This window comes from Coregonus clupeaformis, chromosome 15 (genome assembly GCF_020615455.1).
Source record: "Coregonus clupeaformis isolate EN_2021a chromosome 15, ASM2061545v1, whole genome shotgun sequence".
NCBI lineage: Eukaryota > Metazoa > Chordata > Actinopteri > Salmoniformes > Salmonidae > Coregonus > Coregonus clupeaformis.
In genome coordinates this window covers 65,731,933-65,755,107 of record NC_059206.1, presented here as the reverse complement: position 1 = coordinate 65,755,107, position 23,175 = coordinate 65,731,933, and the positions used below count along the sequence as shown (strand labels likewise).

Below are 23,175 nucleotides of genomic sequence, written 5' to 3'. Positions count from 1 at the left end.
TAGCATGAGACGGAGTCTACAATCCACACAAGTGGCTCAGGTAGTGCAGCTCATCCAGGATGGCACATCAATGCGAGCTGTGGCAAGAAGGTTTGCTGTGTCTGTCAGCGTAGTGTCCAGAGCATGGAGGCGCTACCATGAGACAGGCCAGTACATCAGGAGACATGGAGGAGGCCGTAGGAGGGCAACAACCCAGCAGCAGGACTGCTACCTCCGCCTTTGTGCAAGGAGGAGCAGGATGAGCACTGCCAGAGCCCTGCAAAATGACCTCCAGCAGGCCACAAATGTGCATGTGTCTGCTCAAACGGTCAGAAACAGACTCCATGAGGGTGGTATGAGGGCCCGACGTGCACAGGTGGGGGTTGTGCTTACAGCCCAACACCGTGCAGGACGTTTGGCATTTGCCAGAAAACACCAAGATTGGCAAATTCGCCACTGGCGCCCTGTGCTCTTCGCAGATGAAAGGTTCACACTGAGCACATGGGACAGACGTGACAGAGTCTGGAGACGCCGTGGAGAACGTTCTGCTGCCTGCAACATCCTCCAGCATGACCGGTTTGGCGGTGGGTCAGTCATGGTGTAGGGTGGCATTTCTTTGGGGGGCCGCACAGCCCTCCATGTGCTCGCCAGAGGTAGCCTGACTGCCATTAGGTACCGAGATGAGATCCTCAGACCCCTTGTGAGACAATATGCTGGTGCGGTTGGCCCTGGGTTCCTCCTAATGTAAGACAATGCTAGACCTCATGTGGCTGGAGTGTGTCAGCAGTTCCTGCAAGAGGAAGGCATTGATGCTATGGACCGCCCGTTCCCCAGACCTGAATCCAATTGAGCACATCTGGGACATCATGTCTCACTCCATCCACCAACGCCACGTTGCACCACAGACTGTCCAGGAGTTGGCGGATGCTTTAGTCCAGGTCTGGGAGGAGATCCCTCAGGAGACCATCCGCCACCTCATCAGGAGCATGCCCAGGCGTTGTAGGGAGGTCATACAGGCACGTGGAGGCCACACACACTACTGAGCCTCATTTTGACTTGTTTTAAGGATATTACATCAAAGTTGGATCAGCCTGTAGTGTGGTTATTTCATTCATTCAGATCTAGGATGTGTTATTTTAGTGTTCCCTTAATTTTTTTGAGCAGTGTATATACACACACAGATATATATATATATATATATATATATATATATATAAATAATACTTTTTTTGTATGTACAGTGCCTTCAGAAAGTATTAACACCCCTTTACTTATATTTTCTGTGTAACAGCCTGAATTTAAAATTGATTAAATTGAGATTTTGTGTCACTGGCCTACACACAATACCCCATTATGTCAAAGTAGAATTATGTTTTTCAAAGTTTTTACAAATTCATTAAAAATGAAAAGCTGAAATGTCGTGAGTCAATAAGTATTCAACCCCTTTGTTATGGCAAGCCTAAATAAGTTCAGGGTAAAATTTGCTTAACAAGTCACATAATAAGTCAGTGGCATGGACTCACTCTGTGTGCAATAAAAGTGTTTAACATACATTTTTTATGATTATTTGTAAGGTCCTTCAGTCGAGCAGTGAATTTCAAACTCAGATTCAACCACAAAGACCAGGGAGGTTTTCCAATGCCTCGCAAAGAAGGGCACCTATTGGTAGATGTTTGAGTTTTTTGTTTTTTTAGCATACATTGAATAACCCTTTGAGCATGGTGAAGTTATTAATTACACTCTGGATGGTGTATCAATACACCCAGTCACTAGAAAGATACAGGCGTCCTTCCTAACTCAGTTGCCAGAGAGGAAGGAAGCCGCTCAGGGATTTCACCATGAGGCCAATGGTGACTTTAAAAAAGTTACAGAGTTTAATGGCTGTGATAGGAGAACACTGAGGATGGATAAACAACATTGTAGTTATTACTCCACAATACTAACCTAAATGCACTTCGAAATGAATTTTGTAACTTTGTCCCAGAAGCACATACAGTGGGGCGAACAAGTATTTGATACACTGCCAATTTTGTAGGTTTTCCTACTTACAAAGCATGTAGAGGTCTGTAATATTTATCATAGGTACACTTCAACTGTGAGAGACTGAATCTAAAACAAAAATCCAGAAAATCACATTGTATGATTTTTAAGTAATTAATTTGCATTTTATTGCATGACAAGTATTTGATACATCAGAAAAGCAGAACTTAATATTTGGTACAGAAACCTTTGTTTGCAATTACAGAGATCATACGTTTCCTGTAGGTCTTGACCAGGTTTGCACACACTGCAGCAGGGATTTTGGCCCACTCCTCAATATAGACCTTCTCCAGATCCTTCAGGTTTCGGGGCTGTCGCTGGGCAATACGGACTTTCAGCTCCCTCCAAAGATTTTCTATTGTGTTCAGGTCTGGAGACTGGCTAGGCCACTCCAGGACCTTGAGATGCTTCTTACGGAGCCACTCCTTAGTTGCCCTGGCTGTGTGTTTCGGGTCGTTGTCATGCTGGAAGACCCAGCCACGACCCATCTTCAATGCTCTTACTGAGGGAAGAAGGAGGTTGTTGGCCAAGATCTCGCGATACATGGCCCCATCCATCCTCCCCTCAATACGGTGCAGTCGTCCTGTCCACTTTGCAGAAAAGCATCCCCAAAGAATGATGTTTCCACCTCCATGCTTCACGGTTGGGATGGTGTTCTTGGGGTTGTACTCATCCTTCTTCTTCCTCCAAACATGGCGAGTGGAGTTTAGACCAAAAAGCTATATTTTTGTCTCCTCAGACCACATTACCTTCTCCCATTCCTCCTCTGGATCATCCAGATGGTCATTGGCAAACTTCAGACGGGCCTGGACATGCGCTGGCTTGAGCAGGGGGACCTTGCGTGCGCTGCAGCATTTTAATCCATGACGGCGTAGTGTGTTACTAATGGTTTTCTTTGAGACTGTGGTCCCAGCTCTCTTCAGGTCATTGATTAGGTCCTGCCGTGTAGTTCTGGGCTGATCCCTCACCTTCCTCATGATCATTGATGCCCCACGAGGTGAGATCTTGCATGGAGCCCCAGACCGAGGGTGATTGACCGTCATCTTGAACTTCTTCCATTTTCGAATAATTGCGCCAACAGTTGTTGCCTTCTCACCAAGCTGCTTGCCTATTGTCCTGTAGCCCATCCCAGCCTTGTGCAGGTCTACAATTTTATCCCTGATGTCCTTACACAGCTCTCTGGTCTTGGCCATTGTGGAGAGGTTGGAGTCTGTTTGATTGAGTGTGTGGACAGGTGTCTTTTATACAGGTAACGAGTTCAAACAGGTGCAGTTAATACAGGTAATGAGTGGAGAACAGGAGGGCTTCTTAAAGAAAAACTAACAGGTCTGTGAGAGCCGGAATTCTTACTGGTTGGTATGTGATCAAATACTTATGTCATGCAATAAAATGCAAATGAATTACTTAAAAATCATACAATGTGATTTTCTGGTCTCTCACAGTTGAAGTGTACCTATGATAAAAATTACAGACCTCTACATGCTTTGTAAGTAGGAGAACCTGCAAAATCGGCAGTGTATCAAATACTTGTTCTCCCCACTGTAACTGCAGGGCACTCTCACATCATATGAAGGAATGTGTCTACCTGGTTTAGGGGACACAGTGAACAGTTGGGAGTTGGGGCCATTTTCATCCTAAAACTTTTTCTTGGTGTAAAATACAGCCTGTGAACAAACTTAAAATGTATAAGGTTGATGGTTCGGATTACAGGATACCAAGGTCATATTTTTCCATATTCTGTTCCAGTTAAAGGGTTGTTTAGATTTACTTAGATCTGTGGACTTTTTTAATGGCTAGCTAAGCATATGAGCTTTCCTAAAGGTATAAAAAAATATATTATAGTGATCAGTCCTTTCGGGAGCCCATTTAAATTATTTATAAATCCCATCATTGGATGGTTCAGTAGTTGGGTTTCCCAAGGGACGCCATAGGCCAGCATAGCATTACTGACCTAAATTGTAAATATAGGGGGAAAAAAGGAGTTACCTGTTAATGTGTGTCTTTCAAATCTTTTTAATGTTCTCAAACCATTACTGTCCATGATATCAGCAAGGGTACAGATTCCACATTTGGACCATTGGGGGGATGCAAAAGGCTGCCCTCCAGATTGCAAAGCATGTCATTTCGATTCCCAGTTACATAGTTTTTCTATTTTGTGCCAAATATAAATATATTTTGAGACCGCAATATGGATTTTATCCCAGTAGCCAGAAGGGGGGTACAAAGGAAGCATTGAACTACAGAAATTCAGCTGCGCCAATTTATTAATTTTGACAATAAGATATTCTGCCAGTTAAAGCAAGTGGGATATTGGTCTAGGTAAAATACTTCTCACATAGATACCATATTCAGTCAAAACCATTTTGCCTTCAGTTGGAAATGTCATTATTCTACAGCAGGGTTGCACAGCTCAGGCCCTCAAGTCCACAAGGGCTGCACCATGTTCAGTTGCCAAACGTTGTCGAACGTTGCAGATAGAAAAAACATGAATAGAGCCGACATGATTCCTTGTTCTACATGTCAGAGGCATGTCTGTTCTACATAACATATTGATATCTTCCAACATCATGAGTCCTGCTGAACATGCACCTGATTTTAGTTTCTACCTAGTACTTCATTGTATTGTGATTGGCTGGAGAGTGTGTTCACCTGTTTCCAAGGTAGAAATCTGTCCCTATAAAAAGCAACAATGAAAATCTACATGTGGCACTCAAGGAACAGAGCTGTGCACCCTGTAGCCTAGGGCTATACCTACCTTTAGACACCTTTTTACAAATTAAGTGGTTGTAATTAACGAACACTGACATAAAAAAAAAAGCAACTCTACTAGACGACCTCAGTCTCCAGGACAATACAGCGGCTGTACTCCCAGGACAATCACCTTTGTAGATAAAAGAAGACTGTGAAATATCTCCAGTTCAACCATTGTCATGTTTGCACTCCGCGTCAGCTCTCCATCTTTGCTGTTTCATCAACTCAGTCAGCGGCTTCAGACAGACGAGAGAGTGGAGAGGTGAAAGAGGGCGACCGCGAAGGGAGAACGCAAGCGAACATGGGAATGAATTATGGCTCCGCTGAGTGGAGGGAGAGGTTTACAGAAAGTAGGCCTATGATGAACTCGAGGCGCAATAGCAGAGGTCTCAAAGAGCTGGCGAGAGTAGGGGGGAGAAAAGCATGTGTGGACATTTGTTCAATGTTGAAAGGAAATAACATACACCCCTTTAATATGTGAAACATTTTAGTATAACCTTTAGGGTGACTGGGGGAGGTTTAAGCATACTGCAGTTTGGTGGTCATGCAATGGGTTTTGAGGCCCTAAAGTAAATATATACTGAACAAAAATGTTAAAGCAAAATGTAAAGTGTTGGTTTCATGAGCAATGGCAATTTTAATGCACAGAGATACCGTGATGAGATCCTGAGGCCCATTGTCATGCCATTAATCCGCCGCCATCCCCATGTTTCAGCCTGATAATGCACGGCCCCATGTCGCAAGGATCTGTACACAATTCCCGGAAGCGGAAAATGTCCCAGTTCTTCCATGGCCTGCATACTCACCAGACATGTCACCCATTGAGCATGTTTGGGATGCTCTGGATTGACGTGTACGACACCGTGTTCCAGTTCCCGCCGATATCCAGCAACTTCGCACAGCCATTGAAGAGGAGTGGGACAACATTCCACAGGCCACAATCAACAGCCTGATCAACTATATGCAAATGAGATGTCACACTGTATGAGGCAAATGGTTTTCTGATCCACGCCCCTACCTTTTTTTAAGATACAGTATCTGTCACCAACAGATGCATATCTGTATTCCCAGTCATGGAATCCATAGATTAGTGCCTAAAGAATTAATTAAAATTGACTGATTTACTTATTAAACTGTAACTCAGTAAACATTTTGAAATTGTTGCATTTGAACAAAAATATAGTGTAACTTAAGGAAGTGAAATGTAATCACCAAAGCGTGTTTTAACCCACTACACCCTAGATGTTAAGATACTTGTAAATATGTATGCATGTAGGCTATATATTATAGGTACTTAGGTTTAATAGTTTTATTAGTAGTTTAGCAGTAGTTCTTATTCGTTTTAGGCCTATTAGTAGTTGTACAAAACATTTGTATGCTGTTAAGGTACGTTTTTATTATTTGTATTATTATTATTAACCAGTAGTTGCCAGTAGTTGTAGTTATTATTGTTACTAAATATTGTTTGCTTTGTTTTTTTCATTTGGACACTGCAACATTTTAAATAAATAAGCCAAATTCATACCTTTGAATGCTAATATAAAATAGGCTATATGAATTTCTCTATTTTGCGTTTTTGGTCAATATGACAAACCTAAAAGATATAAAATGGAAATATTTGTCAAATTAGTGTATTTTCATCCAAATATCCGTTTTAAATCATAACATTTTTCAATTACCACTCATTTTTACCATTGAAGACAGTGTTGTAGTTAACCCTGCAGCCTGTTAAGTCCTAGAAACGTAGATATGTACGTTGTTGATGTACAAAATATTAATCTAACTTGAATCTTTTCATAATAAACAAAAGCCTAAAAGGGTTACTTTGTTCCCCACCCCGGTCTCCCCTACCTGTGTGTGCCTGCGTGTGTGTGTGCACGCCTGTCCAGTCAAAGATGTTGTTGTGGAAAGGAAATACACCTGTTATCTACCACTGGCTAGGGCTTAACTGTAGCATCTGAAGACGCAGGCAGTTTTCCCAGTGTTTTTTTTAGGGGGTAGATCAGCTTTAATATTGCAGATAGATTGTAGCTTCCATCAATGTAATTGTCTACATTTCCAATCCCCCATACAGTGAGGGAAAAAAGTATTTGATCCCCTGCTGATTCTGTACGTTTGCCCACTGACAAAGACATGATCAGTCTATAATTTTAATGGTAGGTTTATTTGAACAGTGAGAGACAGAATAACAACAAAAAAATCCAGGAAAACGCATGTCAAAAATGTTATAAATTGATTTGCATTTTAATGAGGGAAATAAGTATTTGTCCCCTCTGCAAAACATGACTTAGTACTTGGTGGCAAAACCCTTGTTGGCAATCACAGAGGTCAGACGTTTCTTGTAGTTGGCCACCAGGTTTGCCCACATCTCAGGAGGGATTTAGTTCCACTCCTCTTCGCAGATCTTCTCCAAGTCATTAAGGTTTCGAGGCTGACGTTTGGCAACTCGAACGTTCAGCTCCCTCCACATATTTTCTATGGAATTAAGGTCTGGAGACTGGCTAGGCCACTCCAGGACCTTAATGTGCTTCTTCTTGAGCCACTCCTTTGTTGCCTTGGCCGTGTGTTTTGGGTCATTGTCATGCTGGAATACCCATCCACGACCCATTTTCATTGCCCTGGCTGAGGGAAGGAGGTTCTCACCCAAGATTTGACGGTACATGGCCCCGTCCATCGTCCCTTTGATGCGGTGAAGTTGTCCTGTCCCCTTAGCAGAAAAACACCCCCAAAGCATAATGTTTCCACCTCCATGTTTGACGGTGGGGATGGTGTTCTTGGGGTCAAAGGCAGCATTCCTCCTCCTCCTCCAAACACGGCGAGTTGAGTTGATGCCAAAGAGCTCGATTTTGGTCTCATCTGACCAAAACACTTTCACCCAGTTCTCCTCTGAATCATTCAGATGTTCATTGGCAAACTTCAGATGGCCCCGTATATGTGCTTTCTTGAGCAGGGGGACCTTGCGGGCGCTGCAGGATTTCAGTCCTTCACGGGGTAGTGTGTTACCAATTGTTTTTTGGTAACTATGGTCCCAGCTGCCTTGAGATCATTGACAAGATCCTCCCGTGTGGTTCTGGGCTGATTCCTCACCGTTCTCATGATCATTGCAACTCCACGAGGTGAGATCTTGCATGGAGCCCCAGGCCGAGGGAGATTGACAGTTCTTTTGTGTTTCTTCCATTCGTGAATAATCGCACCAACTGTTGTCACCTTCTCACCAAGCTGCTTGGCGATGGTCTTGTAGCCCATTCCAGCCTTGTGTAGGTCTACAATCTTGTCCCTGACATCCTTGGAGAACTCTTTGGTCTTGGCCATGGTGGAGAGTTTGGAATCTGATTGATTGATTGATTGCTTCTGTGGACAGGTGTCTTTTATACAGGTAACAAGCTGCGATTAGGAGCACTCCCTTTAAGAGTGTGCTCATAATCTCAGCTCGTTACCTGTATAAAAGACACCTGGGAGCCAGAAATCTTTCTGATTGAGAGGGGGTCAAATACTTATTTCCCTCATTAAAATGCAAATCAATTTATAACATTTTTGACATGCGTTTTCCTGGATTTTGTTGTTGTTATTCTGTCTCTCACTGTTCAAATAAACCTACCATTAAAATTATAGACTGATCATTTCTTTGTCAGTGGGCAAACGTACAAAATCAGCAGGGGATCAAATACTTTTTCCCTCACTGTATATATTTTTTGTAAATATATATTTTTTCCCAGTGTTCATTGTGTAAACAGAAATGCACAGCTGCTACCAAGACTCCGCTGACACCGACAGTCAAACTACATGTCAAGCTACCAAGAGAGACTGTGAACCCACAAAAATATTTCTAATCAAAGGTTGTTTTGCAGAGTTTTCTGATGTTCTCATGCATTTGGTATGGAAGACTGTATGGTCTACCTAGCTAGAAATAGCTAAACAACTGTAGACATGGGACAGGGAATGGTTATGCGTGGGGTCACACAGAAGTTGGGTCAATGTGAATGTAATAACATTGATGAGAACTGTGAGAAAGAAATGCCCCTAGGCCACAGCAGGGAGACGTTGTCCAGGATTTTGACAGATTCTGTGACAGTCAGATCTCAAGAGATATTTAGTAGCCTAGGATGACTCATGTTGGTTTTGTTGATCTGTGCAACACTAGATGGGCCTAGGGACCATTGTCTATTTTCATGGGTTTTGTGAACATCCAGACATTCTTAGTATTGAAGTTGCTATACTGATTTATATTATTATAATTTATATATAATAAATCCCTCCAGATTAACTAGTTCATTAAATAAGTATTATTATGAATTCACTGTTACAATGCATTCTAATTTACTGTATTTCTTGATGGTGGAAGAAAAAAAACTCAAGGAAAAGTCGATTTGGACGAGCCAAACATTTAGTAAACACCATTATAAGCGCCATGCACTTTAGTACTCACATGGCCTGTCTTACTAAATGCACTCTTGACCTGCATTCCTTAGCTCTCCTCTCGTTTCAAAACACTTAGATTATGGAATGATTCCAAATAATTTAAAACATATCTTTAAAAAAGCATTACATCTCTATACGTATTTCTATATATTACATATATATGTTGACCACAGAATGAGTGAATAACATTTAATTGAGCAAAGACCATCCATCGGCTCCCGATATGACATTGTGAAGATGTTACATGAGGATTGGTCGGCGAGGGCGTTGCCGAGAAAGGTCTGTCACAGAGTAGAGGGAGGGGGAGAGGGGTGTGTGCCTCACTCATTCCCAGAGTCCTTTGGGGCAAAGAGGGGACACTGCTAGGCGTAGAAGGTCTCCACTTTGACTGCTTGGCAGAACATCGTCATTGAGAAGACCAAACCCAGAATCTAAACAAAGGGAACACATACACAACCAAAACCAATGTGACACAACTACATCATCAATAAAGTGGCCATGTCTGAATACCCATACTTGCGTCCTAAATAGTAGGCCATTTGAGTATGCAAAAATAAATAAATAAAAGGTTTTATAGTATGGGACATTTAGAAAATCTAGCATACTTTAAATGCTCGGATGCCATACTGATTTCGGCTTTGACAACAGCTGATGATCAGATATGGGGATTTGCTACCGAAATTAACCAATAACGGGAAACAACGCAATCACGCAAGACGCACCCTCAGCATGCGAAAATATAACGTTTTCTAGTATGTGATTTTTTTTCAATCTAGTAGGGTTTAAATGCCAGGATGTTGTACTCATTTCAGCTCTTCATCTACTAGAATTCGATGCACACCTTTCCACAAAGCATTGAAAGAGGTGGGGTGCGAGTGATGGGCCCTAGTTCTCTTCAAGTAGCCAAACAACAAAACTAGGCTACTTAATTGGGAAGATGCCGAACAGCGAAGCTTCTGCGGTGGTGTTCAAATGTAGGCTAAGTAGTTTTGTTCTCCTTAAAATGATCACTAAGCTTCTGTGGTGGTGTTCAAATGTAGGCTAAGTAGTTTTGTTCTCCTTAAAATGATCACAAGTATTGCATAGTAGGCAACATCTAAATTAGCCATGGGTGGAGATAGGGATTTGGACTTGTAGTTTTACTTAATTCTCCGTACTGGCAAATGATTATAACGGCGATTCTGATCCAACCATTAATTCATACATTGTTGTGCCCCTAGCCTGAAAGTTCAATATGTAGGTAGATGTAGAAGGCTAATGTTAACTAGCTAACATTACCCATGAATGGAAGTTAGGCTAGCGAGCAAGCATTTTAGCCAGGTAGCTTAGGACAACAACAAATACTGTACTGTATGACAGAGTGATAGACTGTTTCGTCAACATGAAAGAGAGGAGGATGGCATTGGCGTTTCTCTACAAGGAGGGTGAGTCAACATGTTTTTCTACTTGCACGAACGCGCACGTGCACACACTCAGAAATCAGAACCGTGGACAGCCACATCATTTAGCTTACGTTGATTGGACTAAATAGTTTTTGGTATCTTTTAGTTGTCACTATTAGACTAAGCAGAGGTGATGTTGATAGAATGTTGAAGTTGAAATGGTGCTGGAATAGTGGCGGCAGATCCTATTTTCTCTGCGACTTGCGGTAACTCTCTTTGGTTCTAAATCAACAGTTGTTTAGTGGTCCGAAAATGTCAGAAACATGAACTTGCTTGACCATGCTGTAGGTCATATAACTATACATGCAATATGCTTTGTGGACTTCACTGGACAGAGGTTGCTATCTTTTGTGATAAAACAAAGGTGTGGTTAAATTTATACATACTGTATACTTTTTACTACGCTACGTGCTAAATAGTATGCAGTTTAAGTATGTAGTAAGTTAGTATGGGTATTTGGACACGACCAGTGTCTCCATTGAGAATAAAAGGAACAACCTCATAAATTGGAATTGGAATTCACTGTAATAATTAATAGTGGCCTACTTTCAAATCATCTCATTTCTTATCAATTATTAGTGAGATTAGCCTGGTTCCAGATCTGTACAATATGTGCTTTAACCAACTCCTCTGACTTGTGTTGTCATGCCATTCAGTCTGACCCCAATGCAAGCTACAGTAAATGTTCATATGCGCAGATATTTGGAATGGGGTCTGTATGGCAAAGTTGGAAAAGCAGATACCGATCTTCTGGTGCCAAGCTAAGATGTTGTGGTTCCCTGTCAATAGACATCACTATAAAATGCTACCCACTAAAACATAGGCATTCAAAGCACTTTCAATGTGCACTGAACAGTACAATTGTGTCACCAGTGTCTGTACCTGTGTGAGTGCCGTACACAAGGCAAATATCCACAGGGCCACCAGATTCTCTTGTAGCCAATCCTTCACCCGCTCGTAGCATGGCTGCGGAGACACACAGAAATGTAAACAAAAATGTTACAGCACATTATACAAAAAACATCACATTAACCCACATTTATAGCATGAGGTGCCTAAGTGTAGCCTACAGCAGGGTTGGGGTCAATTCCATTTAATTTCAGTCGATAGAACAGCCATAGAAAAAGTTATTTTATTTTAAGATTAGAGAAAACAAAACTAACATGTTTTATGTGTTTCCTCATTCAGTCCATCTGGTGCTAGTCTTGGTAGACTTACAAGAGTATCGGGCCCACAGGCCCTTTTCTACACCACCCAACACAAAGTGACACATCCTCCCATACATGCCTTTTACTCTGCAAATCATCTCCTTGTCATGTTAGCTAAGTGAATGCCTTCAACTATTTCCCCCCTCTGCTCTTTTGAACCAATGTTCCCTGGGATAGCTACCATCCCTATCTAGCACTATGGACGGAAGGATGGGAGTAACTTGCAGATGGTACCATTGCTCTGTGCCGGGACAACATTTAAACAAGCGAGCGGGATAAATTTTTCATTGCCAACATGAACAGGATATACACTTAGGCGACTTCAACCAAAGTTTCTCCAACTCTCCCTTTTCAACATTCAAGAGACATTAAGTGTAACACAGTGTCAATGAAAAGGATGATGTACCACTAGACAAATACACGTCTTTACGTAACAAATTGTGAATAGTTTATATATCCTCAAAGCAGCTGAAGTGGTTGTTGTAATAATGAAAGAAAGTGGCATAGACAATGGTAGACAGCGATGGGACTGGCACAGAGTGCATGAGCCTGGCATGGTATATGGCAGAAATAATTTATGCCTCAGTCTATAGCACTGCTGGTTTTCAGTCTTCCCCTATAATCAGGGATTTAGACCTGGGACACCAGTTGAGTGGATTATAATAATAATATAATATAATATGCCATTTAGCAGACGCTTTTATCCAAAGCGACTTACAGTCATGTGCGCATACATTTTTACGTATGGGTGGTCCCGGGGATCGAACCCACTACCCTGGCGTTACAAGCGCCATGCTCTACCAATTGAGCTACAGAGGACCACCATTATCTCGCCAAACACGGGTATTAATCAAGTAATAATATAATTATATATTAATTAACTACCAGGGGCAAAATAAAGAAAATCAGCAGTGCTGCTGCAGACCTCAAGGCCCAGATTTAAAAACCCCATAGAGACGATTAACATAATTAAAAAATCAACATCAAAATCTTTCTAAACTAGAGATATCTGGTTTTTTTGTATGGGTTGCATCTCAATCCACCGCATACGCCCATGTCGGCCTTCCGCATCTGCGGTGGAAAGTGGCAGCGATACAGCGCTGTTTGTCAGACCAGGAGGCATCCCGAAAATCAGTCTTCTCACGAAAACGTCTAACACTACAGACGTTTCCATGAGAACACCGATTTTTGACCTTAGGGTTAAATACCCCTTATATTTGAATACCTGGGGTATAAGGCATATGAGAACAGCTCATTATCTTCAGCAGAGCAGTTTCCCAAAGCGTGGGTTGGGTTTTAGCAAAAGCTCAGTGGACTGTGGGTGGATTGTCTGAGATTTATGAACAGTATACTGTAATGTTTTGTTTACCTGGTTGGTCACAAGGAAGGCTTTTGGACCAAATAAATTACATTTGGGCACCAAAAACAACAAAATAACATTTGGGAACAACTAGTGTGCATGCGTGTGCATGCGTGTGCATATGTGTGTGTCAGAGAGACAGAGAGAGAGAGAGAGAGAGTGAGTGTGTGTGTGCATGTGTGTTTGTTTGTGTATGTGTGATTCTGTGCATCTTACCGCGGTCCACCAGGTCCCTGGGTTCTCGAGGCCACAGTTGTCGCTGTACTCCAGACAGCAGGAGTCGGGCACGCGGCTGGCGTTATACACCTCAAACCAGTCCGTATGGTTGGTCACGCCACAGCAGCGGAACTACACCAGACAAGGACACTGCACGTCAATGACCGAACTGAGAGGAAAACCAAACATGCTACACACTAAAACCATTCTGTATGATTCATAAACAGAGATCGTTCTTAGGCACTGACATATGTATGTTAAACATATCTCTGTCACATCTTTTATTTTGATAGTTCTCCCTCATCACTCCAAAGTGGTCATTACTGAATTGAAACTAGATTAACTTTGCCTGGGTGCAACTTTTGCAGTGTGGTAATGTATTCAGTGGTGGGTGGAGAGGGTAAACTTGGTCTTATGGAATGAGAACTCTTCTTGCTGCGGTTTTGACATGTGACTCAATCTAGAATTTCATCTTGAACACATGGTCTCTCTCTCTCTCTCACTCAGATGTGCAGTCAGTCACACAACCTCACTAATGCACACTACAAACAATCAAACTGGACTTTATAATGTAAAAAGGGCCCATTCTGTGATCAAACAGCCCAAAGTCTGGTATCTTGTATCTTTTGATGTCTCTCAACAGCTTTCACCAGCAGTGCCTGCGGCATTTTTATCAGCTCCTTTTATTCAATCCTTTCTCTACTATCTTTCCTCACCTTGTGTTTCCTACTTTCCTTTGCCCATGATTTGAGCTGTGAATTTTGGTCATGAATAATACACAGCCAAGCACATCAAAGTGAGTGTGGAAACAAACAGTGTTGTTCTTCGGGGAGTCGTGCAGTCCATTTTGCATTTCTCTTACTGTTTGGCAGCCTATTTAAAGAATCCAAGGCTATTCTTATTGGTTGGAATCAGGTTAGATTGCGTAATCCCTCGTCCCTATGAAGTGGTACATATGATCATGTAATTAGCGTGCAGTACTGTATTTCTCCAAGCTTAGCCTGTTTTAACACTGGTCCCAGATCTGATTGTGCTGTCTTGCTAACTCCTATGGTCATTGTCATGCAGTGGCATAAACAGATCTGGGACCAGGCTAATTTAAGACGACTGTACTGTTCTACTGTTGACCACCAGGGGACAGTCTAAGCAGGTCAAGTTGACTTACATTTTACATTTATATTTTAGTCAATTAGCAGACGCTCTTATCCAGAACGACAGAGGAGCCATTAGGGTTAAGTGCCTTGCTTAAGGACTTACATCCGTTTGTACAATCATCCAGGCGTTGGTCAAGCCCACGTTGCCCTCGGTGCCAAAGAGCTGGAGTCCCCTCTTCAAATCCCTCTGGGCATAGTGATCAATCTGGATACAAGACAAACAAAGACATGAAGGTGAAGACATGAACATCCTTACTCATGCAAAACACACACGACTCCGAAACACACGACTTAACCTTATTTACACATTCAGTCAACAAACAAGACATCAATCTGATTGATCGCCATTGACCCAGAGCCTTTGCTCTCTCAAAAACTGTGCCAGTAGGGTAATGTAGTCTTTTGGCATGTTTGTGTAGAGGGCTACAGGCTGACACCATCAGTGGTCTGTTCAACCCGCTGTCAAAAGGGCTCTCCCACTCGGCTAAATCACATCTGTTTACAGCCGTTTCAACACAGCCGCAATGTAGCATGAATAATAGACTCTATACCTGATATGTTTCTGAGCAAAATAATATACTGGCACAATGTAGAACACAAAGGTAACACAAAGGATAAAATAGCATGAGTAAGGCCTTCATGGGAAGTGTTACTAAAATAAAATGTCATGATTTTAGCTTTGTTCTTGTCTTGAATTCCCTTCTGAAAATAACAGGAGCAAAATTTGCTCTGCTGAAAGCACAACGGGCCTTATTCTTATTCATTGACGTCAATGGGAGACAAATTCGAGTTTAGTGCTATCTCAAGTCAGAATATGGCCCTTAGGAAATAAGTCTCCTAGTATCTTTCCAGCAGATACTGGCTCAGACTTCCAATCATGACTCTGCTGACACTGCTGTAACTTAAAAAAATGCATGATCAAATCTGTCTGGAGAAAGACTAATCGACTCTGATACATTTTTTGACTTTTAGTCAAAGTTTGACTTTTCAAGCGTCGCATCCTTGACTACAGCAGGCAAGGTAAGGAGGGAGGCATCAATTATTTAGGAGAGAGAGAGTAGGTGAAGGGCAGAGAGAGAGAACGAGAGAAGGAGAGAAAGGGGAGCGAGAGCAGGAAATAAATGAATAGCAGAGGAAGCACGAGACAAGGTACACAAAAAATGCGAAAAACAATATGGAAGACCATAATTCACTGCTTATGCAGCTGCGACCTGAAAGTAAACATAAACAAAGTTGGCATTATGTGGGTAGAAAACACATTGTTGTAGGCGGGGGAAATTACATTTCAAAAAATTTTTTAACGCTCAATGGAGACATTCATGGCATCGGATCAACGGAAGGAGAGAACTTGTGGAAAGAAAAAGGATAAAAGAAAGGAAAGAATATATTTTCAGTGAAACCAGCCCTACAGACAGACATTTTCTCTCAAGTCAGGAAGAAACATAGAAAGTGAGAGTGGGCTTTAAATACGGTAGGGGGAGAGACATTAGCATATCCCGTGTTTTGCCTTGGAACACACTGACTCATATATGCCGGGTCACCACAAGACAGCGAAACCTGCCATATTAGATTAGAGATTCAAAGAAGGGTTTTGTATCATTTTTCAGCAACTGGCAACCGCTGCGGCCTCACAGTCTGAAAGTCATTGCTTTGAGTGATTCTAATCAACTTGATGCTGCTTACAGAAGCCACTGTTGTTTTATACACACTGCTATGGATTAGCCTGAATCATGTTGTAATCAAATGGGCGATTTAGAAACAACTGTTTTTCCCTTGCAGTTGAAAACAGTGTGAAGGCTCACCAAACCCTCTCTCTTCCCAAAGCAGCTCATTATACAGCAGTAGAGCTATTAAAATCTTTCTCCAGGCCTCAACGTTTGCTGTTTTTTCATGTTTATTTTCTTCCTGGTCGTTAATTTATGGATTAAGGCTAAACTAGAGTCCACTCACCTGATGTCCCAGGTCGGAATCCATCCCTTGCTCTTTCTCATTGTCTAAAAATCTGTCCTCTCCTCAGTCCTCGCTTCTGCTCCTTCATCTGCACTGATCTGAAAGGACGTACCAGGTGAAAGCTAGGCTGATGTTGAGCTTCCAGCATATTTTTTCCCCCTTTCAAATCTTTTCCAGTCAGTGCAGTGAATGGAGAGGAGAGATCAAAGTTTTATTTCAGACAGTGTTGATACAGTGCATTCGGAAAGTATTCAGACCATTGACTTTTCCACATTTTGTTACGTTACAGCCTTATTCTAAAATTGATTAAATTGTTTTTTTCCCCTCATCAATCTACACACAATACCCCATAATGACAAAGCAAAAATAGGCTGTTAGAAATAAAAAATAAAACACTTAAATATTATATTTACATAAGTATTCAGACCCTTTACTCAGTACTTTGTTGAAGCACCTTTGGCAGCGATTACAGCCTCAAGTCTTCTTGGGTATGACGCTACAAGCTTGGCACACCTGTATTTGGGGAGTTTCTCCCATTCTTCTCTGCAGATCCTCTCAAGCTCTGTCAGGTTGGATGGGGAGCGTCGCTGCACAGCTATTTTCAGGTTTCTCCAGAGATGTTCGATCTGGTTCAAGTCCAGGGTTTTTGCTGGGCCACTCAAGGACATTTAGAGACTTGCCCCAAAGCCACTCCTGTGTTGTCTTGGCTGTGTGCTCGTCCTGTTGGAAGGTGAACCATCGCCCCAGTCTGAGGTCCTGAGCGCTCTGGAGCAGGTTTTCATCAAGGATCTCTCTGTACTTTGCTCCGTTCATCTTTCCCTCGATCCTGACTAGTCTCCCAGTCCCTGCCGCTGAAAAACATCCCCACAGCATGATGCTGCCACCACCATGCTTCACCATAGGGATGGTGCCAGGTTTCCTCCAGACGTGACGCTTGGCATTCAGGCCCAAGAGTTCAATCTTGGTTTCATCAGACGACAGAATCTTGTTTCTCATGGTCTGCAAGTCCTTTAGGAGCCTTTGGCAAACTCCACGCGGGCTGTCATGTGCCTTTTACTGAGAAGTGGCTTCCGTCTGGCCACTCCACTGATTAGTGGAGTGTGCAGAGATAGTTGTCCTTCTGGAAGGTTCTTCCATCTCCACAGAGGAACTCTGGAGCTCTGTCAGAGTGACCATTGGGTTCTTGGTCACCTCCCTGACCAAGGCCCTTCTCTCCCGATTGCTCAGTTTGGCCAGGCAGCCAGCTCTAGGAAGAGTCTTGGTGGTTCCAAACTTCTTCCATTTAAGAATGATGGAGGCCACTGTGTTCTTGGGGACCTTCAATGCTGCAGAAATTTTTTGGTACTCTTCCCCAGATCTGTGCCTTGAAACAATTCTGTCTTGGAGCTCTACGGACAATTCATTCAACCTCATGGCTTGGTTTTTGCTCTGACATGCACTGTCAACTGTGGGACCTTATATAGACAGGTGTGTGCCTTTCCAAATCATGTCCAATCAATTGAATTTACCTTACCACAGGTGGTCTCCAATCAAGTTGTAGAAACATTTCAAGGATGATCAATGGAAACAGGATGTACCTGAGCTCAATTTTGAGTCTCATAGCAAAGGGTCTGAATTAAAGAAAAAGTCCAGTGTATGTGTTTTTTTGCCGATCATAATATTTTCTTTTTATTGGCCAGTCTGAGATATGGCTTTTTCTTTGCAACTCTGCCTAGAAGGTCAGCATCCCGGAGTCGCCGCTTCACTTTTGACGTTGAGACTGGTATTTTGCAGGTACTATTTAATGAAGCTGCCAGTTGAGGACCTGTGAGGCGTCTGTTTCTCAAACTAGACACTCTAATGTATTTGTCCTCTTGCTCAGTTGTGCACCGGGGCCTCCCACTCCTCTTTCTATTCTGGTTAGAGCCAGTTTGCGCTGTTCTGTGAAGGGAGCAATACACAGCGTTCTACGAGATCTTCAGTTTCTTGCCAATTTCTCGCATGGAATAGCCTTCATTTCTCAGAACAAGAATAGACTGACGAGTTTCAGAAGAAAGTTATTTGTTTCTGGCCATTTTGAGCCTGTAATGGAACCCACAATTGCTGATGCTCCAGATACTCAACTAGTCTCAAGAAGGCCAGTTTTATTGCTTCTTTAATCAGCACAACAGTTTTCAGCTGTGCTAACATAATTGCAAAAGGGTTTTCTAATGACCAATTAGCCTTTTAAAATGATCAACTTGGATTAGCAAACACAACGTGCCATTGGAACACAGGATTGATGGTTGCTGATAATGGGCCTCTGTAGTGTATGTAAATAAGGTATTTCTGTTTTTAATTTTTTATAAATTAGCAAACATTTCTAAAAACGTGTTTTCACTTTGTCATTATGGGGTATTGTGGGTAGATTGATTGGGGGGGGGGGAGAGAAACAATGTAATCCATTTTAGAATAAGGCTGTAACGTAACAAAATGTGGAAAAAGTAAAGGGGTCTGAATACTTTCCGAATGCACTGTATTTCAGACATTGTACTGTGTGACATGTTTATTGGACGAGGAATCAGGAAATATGAAGAGAAGGGGAAGGCTCTGTGCATCGTCCCAAAATGGCAAACTGCTTATCTATGCTTGTCTGTGATAGCGCCCATCAAGGGGTGAATAGTGTCAAAATGTGGTTCTATTCTCTCTGGAGTCATTCCGCTTAATGTCGTATGTTTATTCAAATGCATTCATATGTATTCATATTTATTCATAGGAAAACATTGACAGAAGCTGTTCACGTTTTGTTTTCCACAGCCTATTTTCCTCAATGCTGCTTTGCTCCTATCTAGTTCTTGTATTACGGTTTTATCTCAACCTGATTGCAATATTGAATTAGACTGTTACCTAAAATCCCTGCATTCCTAGGAGACGGTTTGTACACGACCCTCATGCTGGCTTATGCTTATGAAGTTTGAATCAACAGATACTTTTACCAGACGTAGGTTCAAATAGGCTAGTATTTGTACTTTGAGCGTTTGGTTGAGCATGCCTGAGTGCCAGAAGTCCAGCTAAAGCGTTTGAAACAAAACACACACTATTTGAACCCGTGTGTTTTTTACTGTCACCACTACAGGATTTCACCAATGGGTTCCTCCTTTTCACACAAAGAGCAGAACATTTTATGTTTTGTAGGTATTCCAATGAATTAGTAATTTCATGTTGCCATTAATTTAATGGGTGAATCACTATTATTAGTAGTGTGTTTTACCAACCAAACATTTCTCTCAGCATGAAATGAAACTTGTCCATGCTCGAAATTCATTCAGGCAGTGGTTACATGACTCAATTTCAAATTGCTACATTGATACTCAGAAGTCCCATGCTGCTGAGGTAAAATGTGCACCTTGTTTATGTAAGAAATATGATTCATTCTATTATATTATATGTGCCAACATCAGTTCTAAAAGAAACAGTGACATTGGAGAAAATGTCACTGTCTTTCATTTGAGTCACATTCTAATGTTGTCATCATTGAAGCTTTTACAAATATTAATTAATTAATGATATTGTAAAAAAGAAAAAAAAGGTATAATGTGTATACCAACTGAAAGTGACTGACACCAGCTCCAGGTGACTTTGACAACTTCCATGGTCATGTGAGTCTGTCCTAATATGGACACCGTACGGATCACCATTTTCCTACAGTAATTGGTTTGACCGACATGGTTTCCTAGTTGGAAAGGAACCCCTGCCTGGCTGCTGTAACTTTTTTAATGACGATATTTGATTAGGTGGTTATGTGACTAGGTAATGAAGAGACTAGGTCAGCGTTTCCCAATCCTAATCTTGGGGACCCCGAGGGGAGCACATTTGAGTTTTTTCCCTAGCACTACACACCTGATTCAAATAATCAAATGCTTGATAATAATAATAATATAATATGCCATTTAGCAGACGCTTTTATCCAAAGCGACTTACAGTCATGCGTGCATACATTTTTGTGTATGGGTGGTCCCGGGGATCGAACCCACTACCTTGGCGTTACAAGCGCCGTGCTCTACCAGCTGAGCTACAGAGGACCACATGATGATGAGTTGATTATTTGACTCAGGTGTGTAGTGCTAGGGAAAAAACAAAAATATGCACCCCTTGTGGTCCCCAGGACCAGGATTGGGAAAAACTGGACTAGGTGGTACTGCCATGCCTGCCTGGAGTTACAGGGATTGAAGTCAGTCAAAGATGGCAAGGTTGGCAGCTGTAGGCTGGCACTAGGGTGGCATTAGGTGGCACTGGCTGATGTGGTAATGAGACAGCTGGGAGTGTTCCAGGCCATCAGTGGAGCAGCGGAGTTGTGGGAATGGCAACAGAATAATAATAATAATAATAATAATAATATGCCATTTAGCAGACGCTTTTATCCAAAGCGACTTACAGTCATGTGCGCATACATGTTTACGTATGGGTGGTCCCAGGGATGGAACCCACTACCCTGGCGTTACAAGCGCCATGCTCTACCAATTGAGCTACAATTGATGAAGGATCAGGGAATCAGCTCTCTGGGCAAATATTCCTCATTATTTCGTACTTTCTCAATCATGTTGAATCAACGTGGCTGGTAGGTTGAATATTTCTGAAAAAGGCAACAACATACTGTACGCCGTTTTTGCAACTCAGATTTGCAGTGGTAACTGATACATTTGGCTATAATGCAAGTTGACATGACCGTTAACGTCATGTACCAACTCATTTGATCACTGAGACCTTGCTGAATCACGTGTGTTAGTACTGGGCTGCCATACCGGAATGGAAAACACTGTTTAAAAAAAAAAAGAACAGCCTTCCCAACAATAACATTAACATATAGCTGTCTTATGTACATGTGGAATGACTCCCTGATGTTCAAGAACATCGTAGAGTCCATTTAAACTAGCCGCTAGAGGACCATTCCCCTTTTGTCTTCCTTCCTAAGAAGTCCTACAGTACATCTACAGTATGCCTGACTTTTACAGTGCCCCGCTCTTTTACTCAGTTTCTCATTGCACTACTTTGAGTAGAACAGTTAAGAAATTAAACTGAATAATTCAGATCCGGAATGGAGGATAGGGAAACGGGAATGTTAGACATAGGGACTAGGGTGGGGACTGAGGAAAGTTAACATTCATAACGGAAGGGATATATTGGCTGAGAGCCCAGGAAGATGCTACAAATCCAGGAACACTTCTAGAATTACACAACGAGTGAGACAATGGATTATAATGGCTGAGGGACGGAGGATTCAGATTTAACAGAGCCTGTATGGGTTTTATTACATAACCACAGATAAAAGGCAAACTTCAGTACGAGAGTGAGAAAAATCTAATACACTCAATGGAAATAAAGAGGGTGGAGAAAAATATCTAAGGGTAGGATAATTATTTACTAAAAGGTACAGACAGAGACTATAGACACCAACGGCCTTGGCCCTGGCCCTCGGGGTAGCGAGGATGCCAAAGGTCATGCATAATGGAGTAGCCGTGGTCAATAGATTGGAGGGTGTCCCATCATTGGAGCAACGCTTGTTTAGATGGTGCCAGTGTACGCGTGCGTGCGTATGTAGGAGCAGGATGTGTGTGTGTGTGCGAATTGTATTATAAATCCCTTCCCAAGTTGGAAATGCTCTGATGTGCAGAGATGTATTTATGTTGAAAAGCCATTGCTCCTCTGCTTTTCAATCCGACTTGTTTATTGTACAGGGAAAAAGAATATTGGATGAGTTTAAATTAATACATGTAATTACATTCTGTGAGAGTTAAAAACTATACCAGAATCAACCACAATAAAATAAATAAATAAGAGCGAGACGTCGCCTTACCTGGTCTTGGTAAACAAAGAAGAGCATGATGGACAGAATCTCCAAGAAGAAGATCAGAAGAAGGAGGATGAAGAACTGTGGAGGGAGAGGAGATAGAGGGAGAAAGCGGGAGAGAGAGAGAGTGCATTAGAAAAAGGGCACCGCATTTTATGAGTTGACCCATCAGGCCCGGGAAACGCTCGCCAGAGACATAATACATGGCTGTGTAGTATGAACTTTAACTTGAGAAATGAAGAGCGGGAAGACGGGAGAGACTAAGTGTCAGGAAGAGTGAGTTTGAGGAGACATGGGAGATCGAACGCCTTTTAGATCATTCCGCCTTATATTTATATTTATGACTGACAGAGAAAGAGAAGGGAAGGAGTGGGACAGTAATACTCAAGAGAGACAGGTTGGGCCGTGATACAGTGAGCTCCAAATAGTTCGTTTTGATATTTCAACCTGCGTGTCCTGATCGCGTCTGGTGTGGGTGGACAAAATCAACATGCGCGCGATGGCGGATGCACGCGCGCGGTCTGGTCAGCATAACATGATATTGGTTGTAATTTGATAGCAGGCAATCCATCAATCAAGTTGATAGTTGATTCATTCACATTCCATAGTTCGAATGAGAACCACATGCTGCTGTGTGAACTAACAAGCAACATTGAGTTTAGCTAATGTCGGGGCAGCAGGTAGCCTAGCGGTTAAGAGCGAAAGGTTGCTGGTTCGAATCCCTGAGCTGGCAAGGTGGAAAAATCTGCTGTTCTGCCCTTGAGCAAGGTGTGGATGACGTGGATGTTGATTAAGGCAGCCACCTGCACTCTCTGATTCAGAGGGGTTCGGTTAAATGCGGAAGACACAT

The 23,175-nt window shown here is 42.2% G+C and overlaps 1 protein-coding gene across 2 annotated transcripts in view; it reads right to left on the bottom strand.

Moving 5' to 3' along the window:
- Nucleotides 1–9,132: 9,132 nt before the first annotated feature.
- The window catches only part of LOC121573289 (tetraspanin-4-like), an 87,265-nt gene continuing 73,222 nt past the window's right edge, over nucleotides 9,133–23,175 (bottom strand). For both annotated transcript variants that reach the window (XM_041885144.2, XM_041885143.2), the window contains 5 exons: nucleotides 22,332–22,406; nucleotides 14,673–14,774; nucleotides 13,416–13,547; nucleotides 11,514–11,597; nucleotides 9,133–9,620 (listed from right to left, as the gene is read on the bottom strand). In XM_041885144.2, the coding sequence (XP_041741078.1) occupies nucleotides 9,552–9,620; nucleotides 11,514–11,597; nucleotides 13,416–13,547; nucleotides 14,673–14,774; nucleotides 22,332–22,406 (462 nt within the window). In that variant the 3' untranslated portion in view covers nucleotides 9,133–9,551. The remainder of the gene's footprint in view (nucleotides 9,621–11,513; nucleotides 11,598–13,415; nucleotides 13,548–14,672; nucleotides 14,775–22,331; nucleotides 22,407–23,175) is intronic.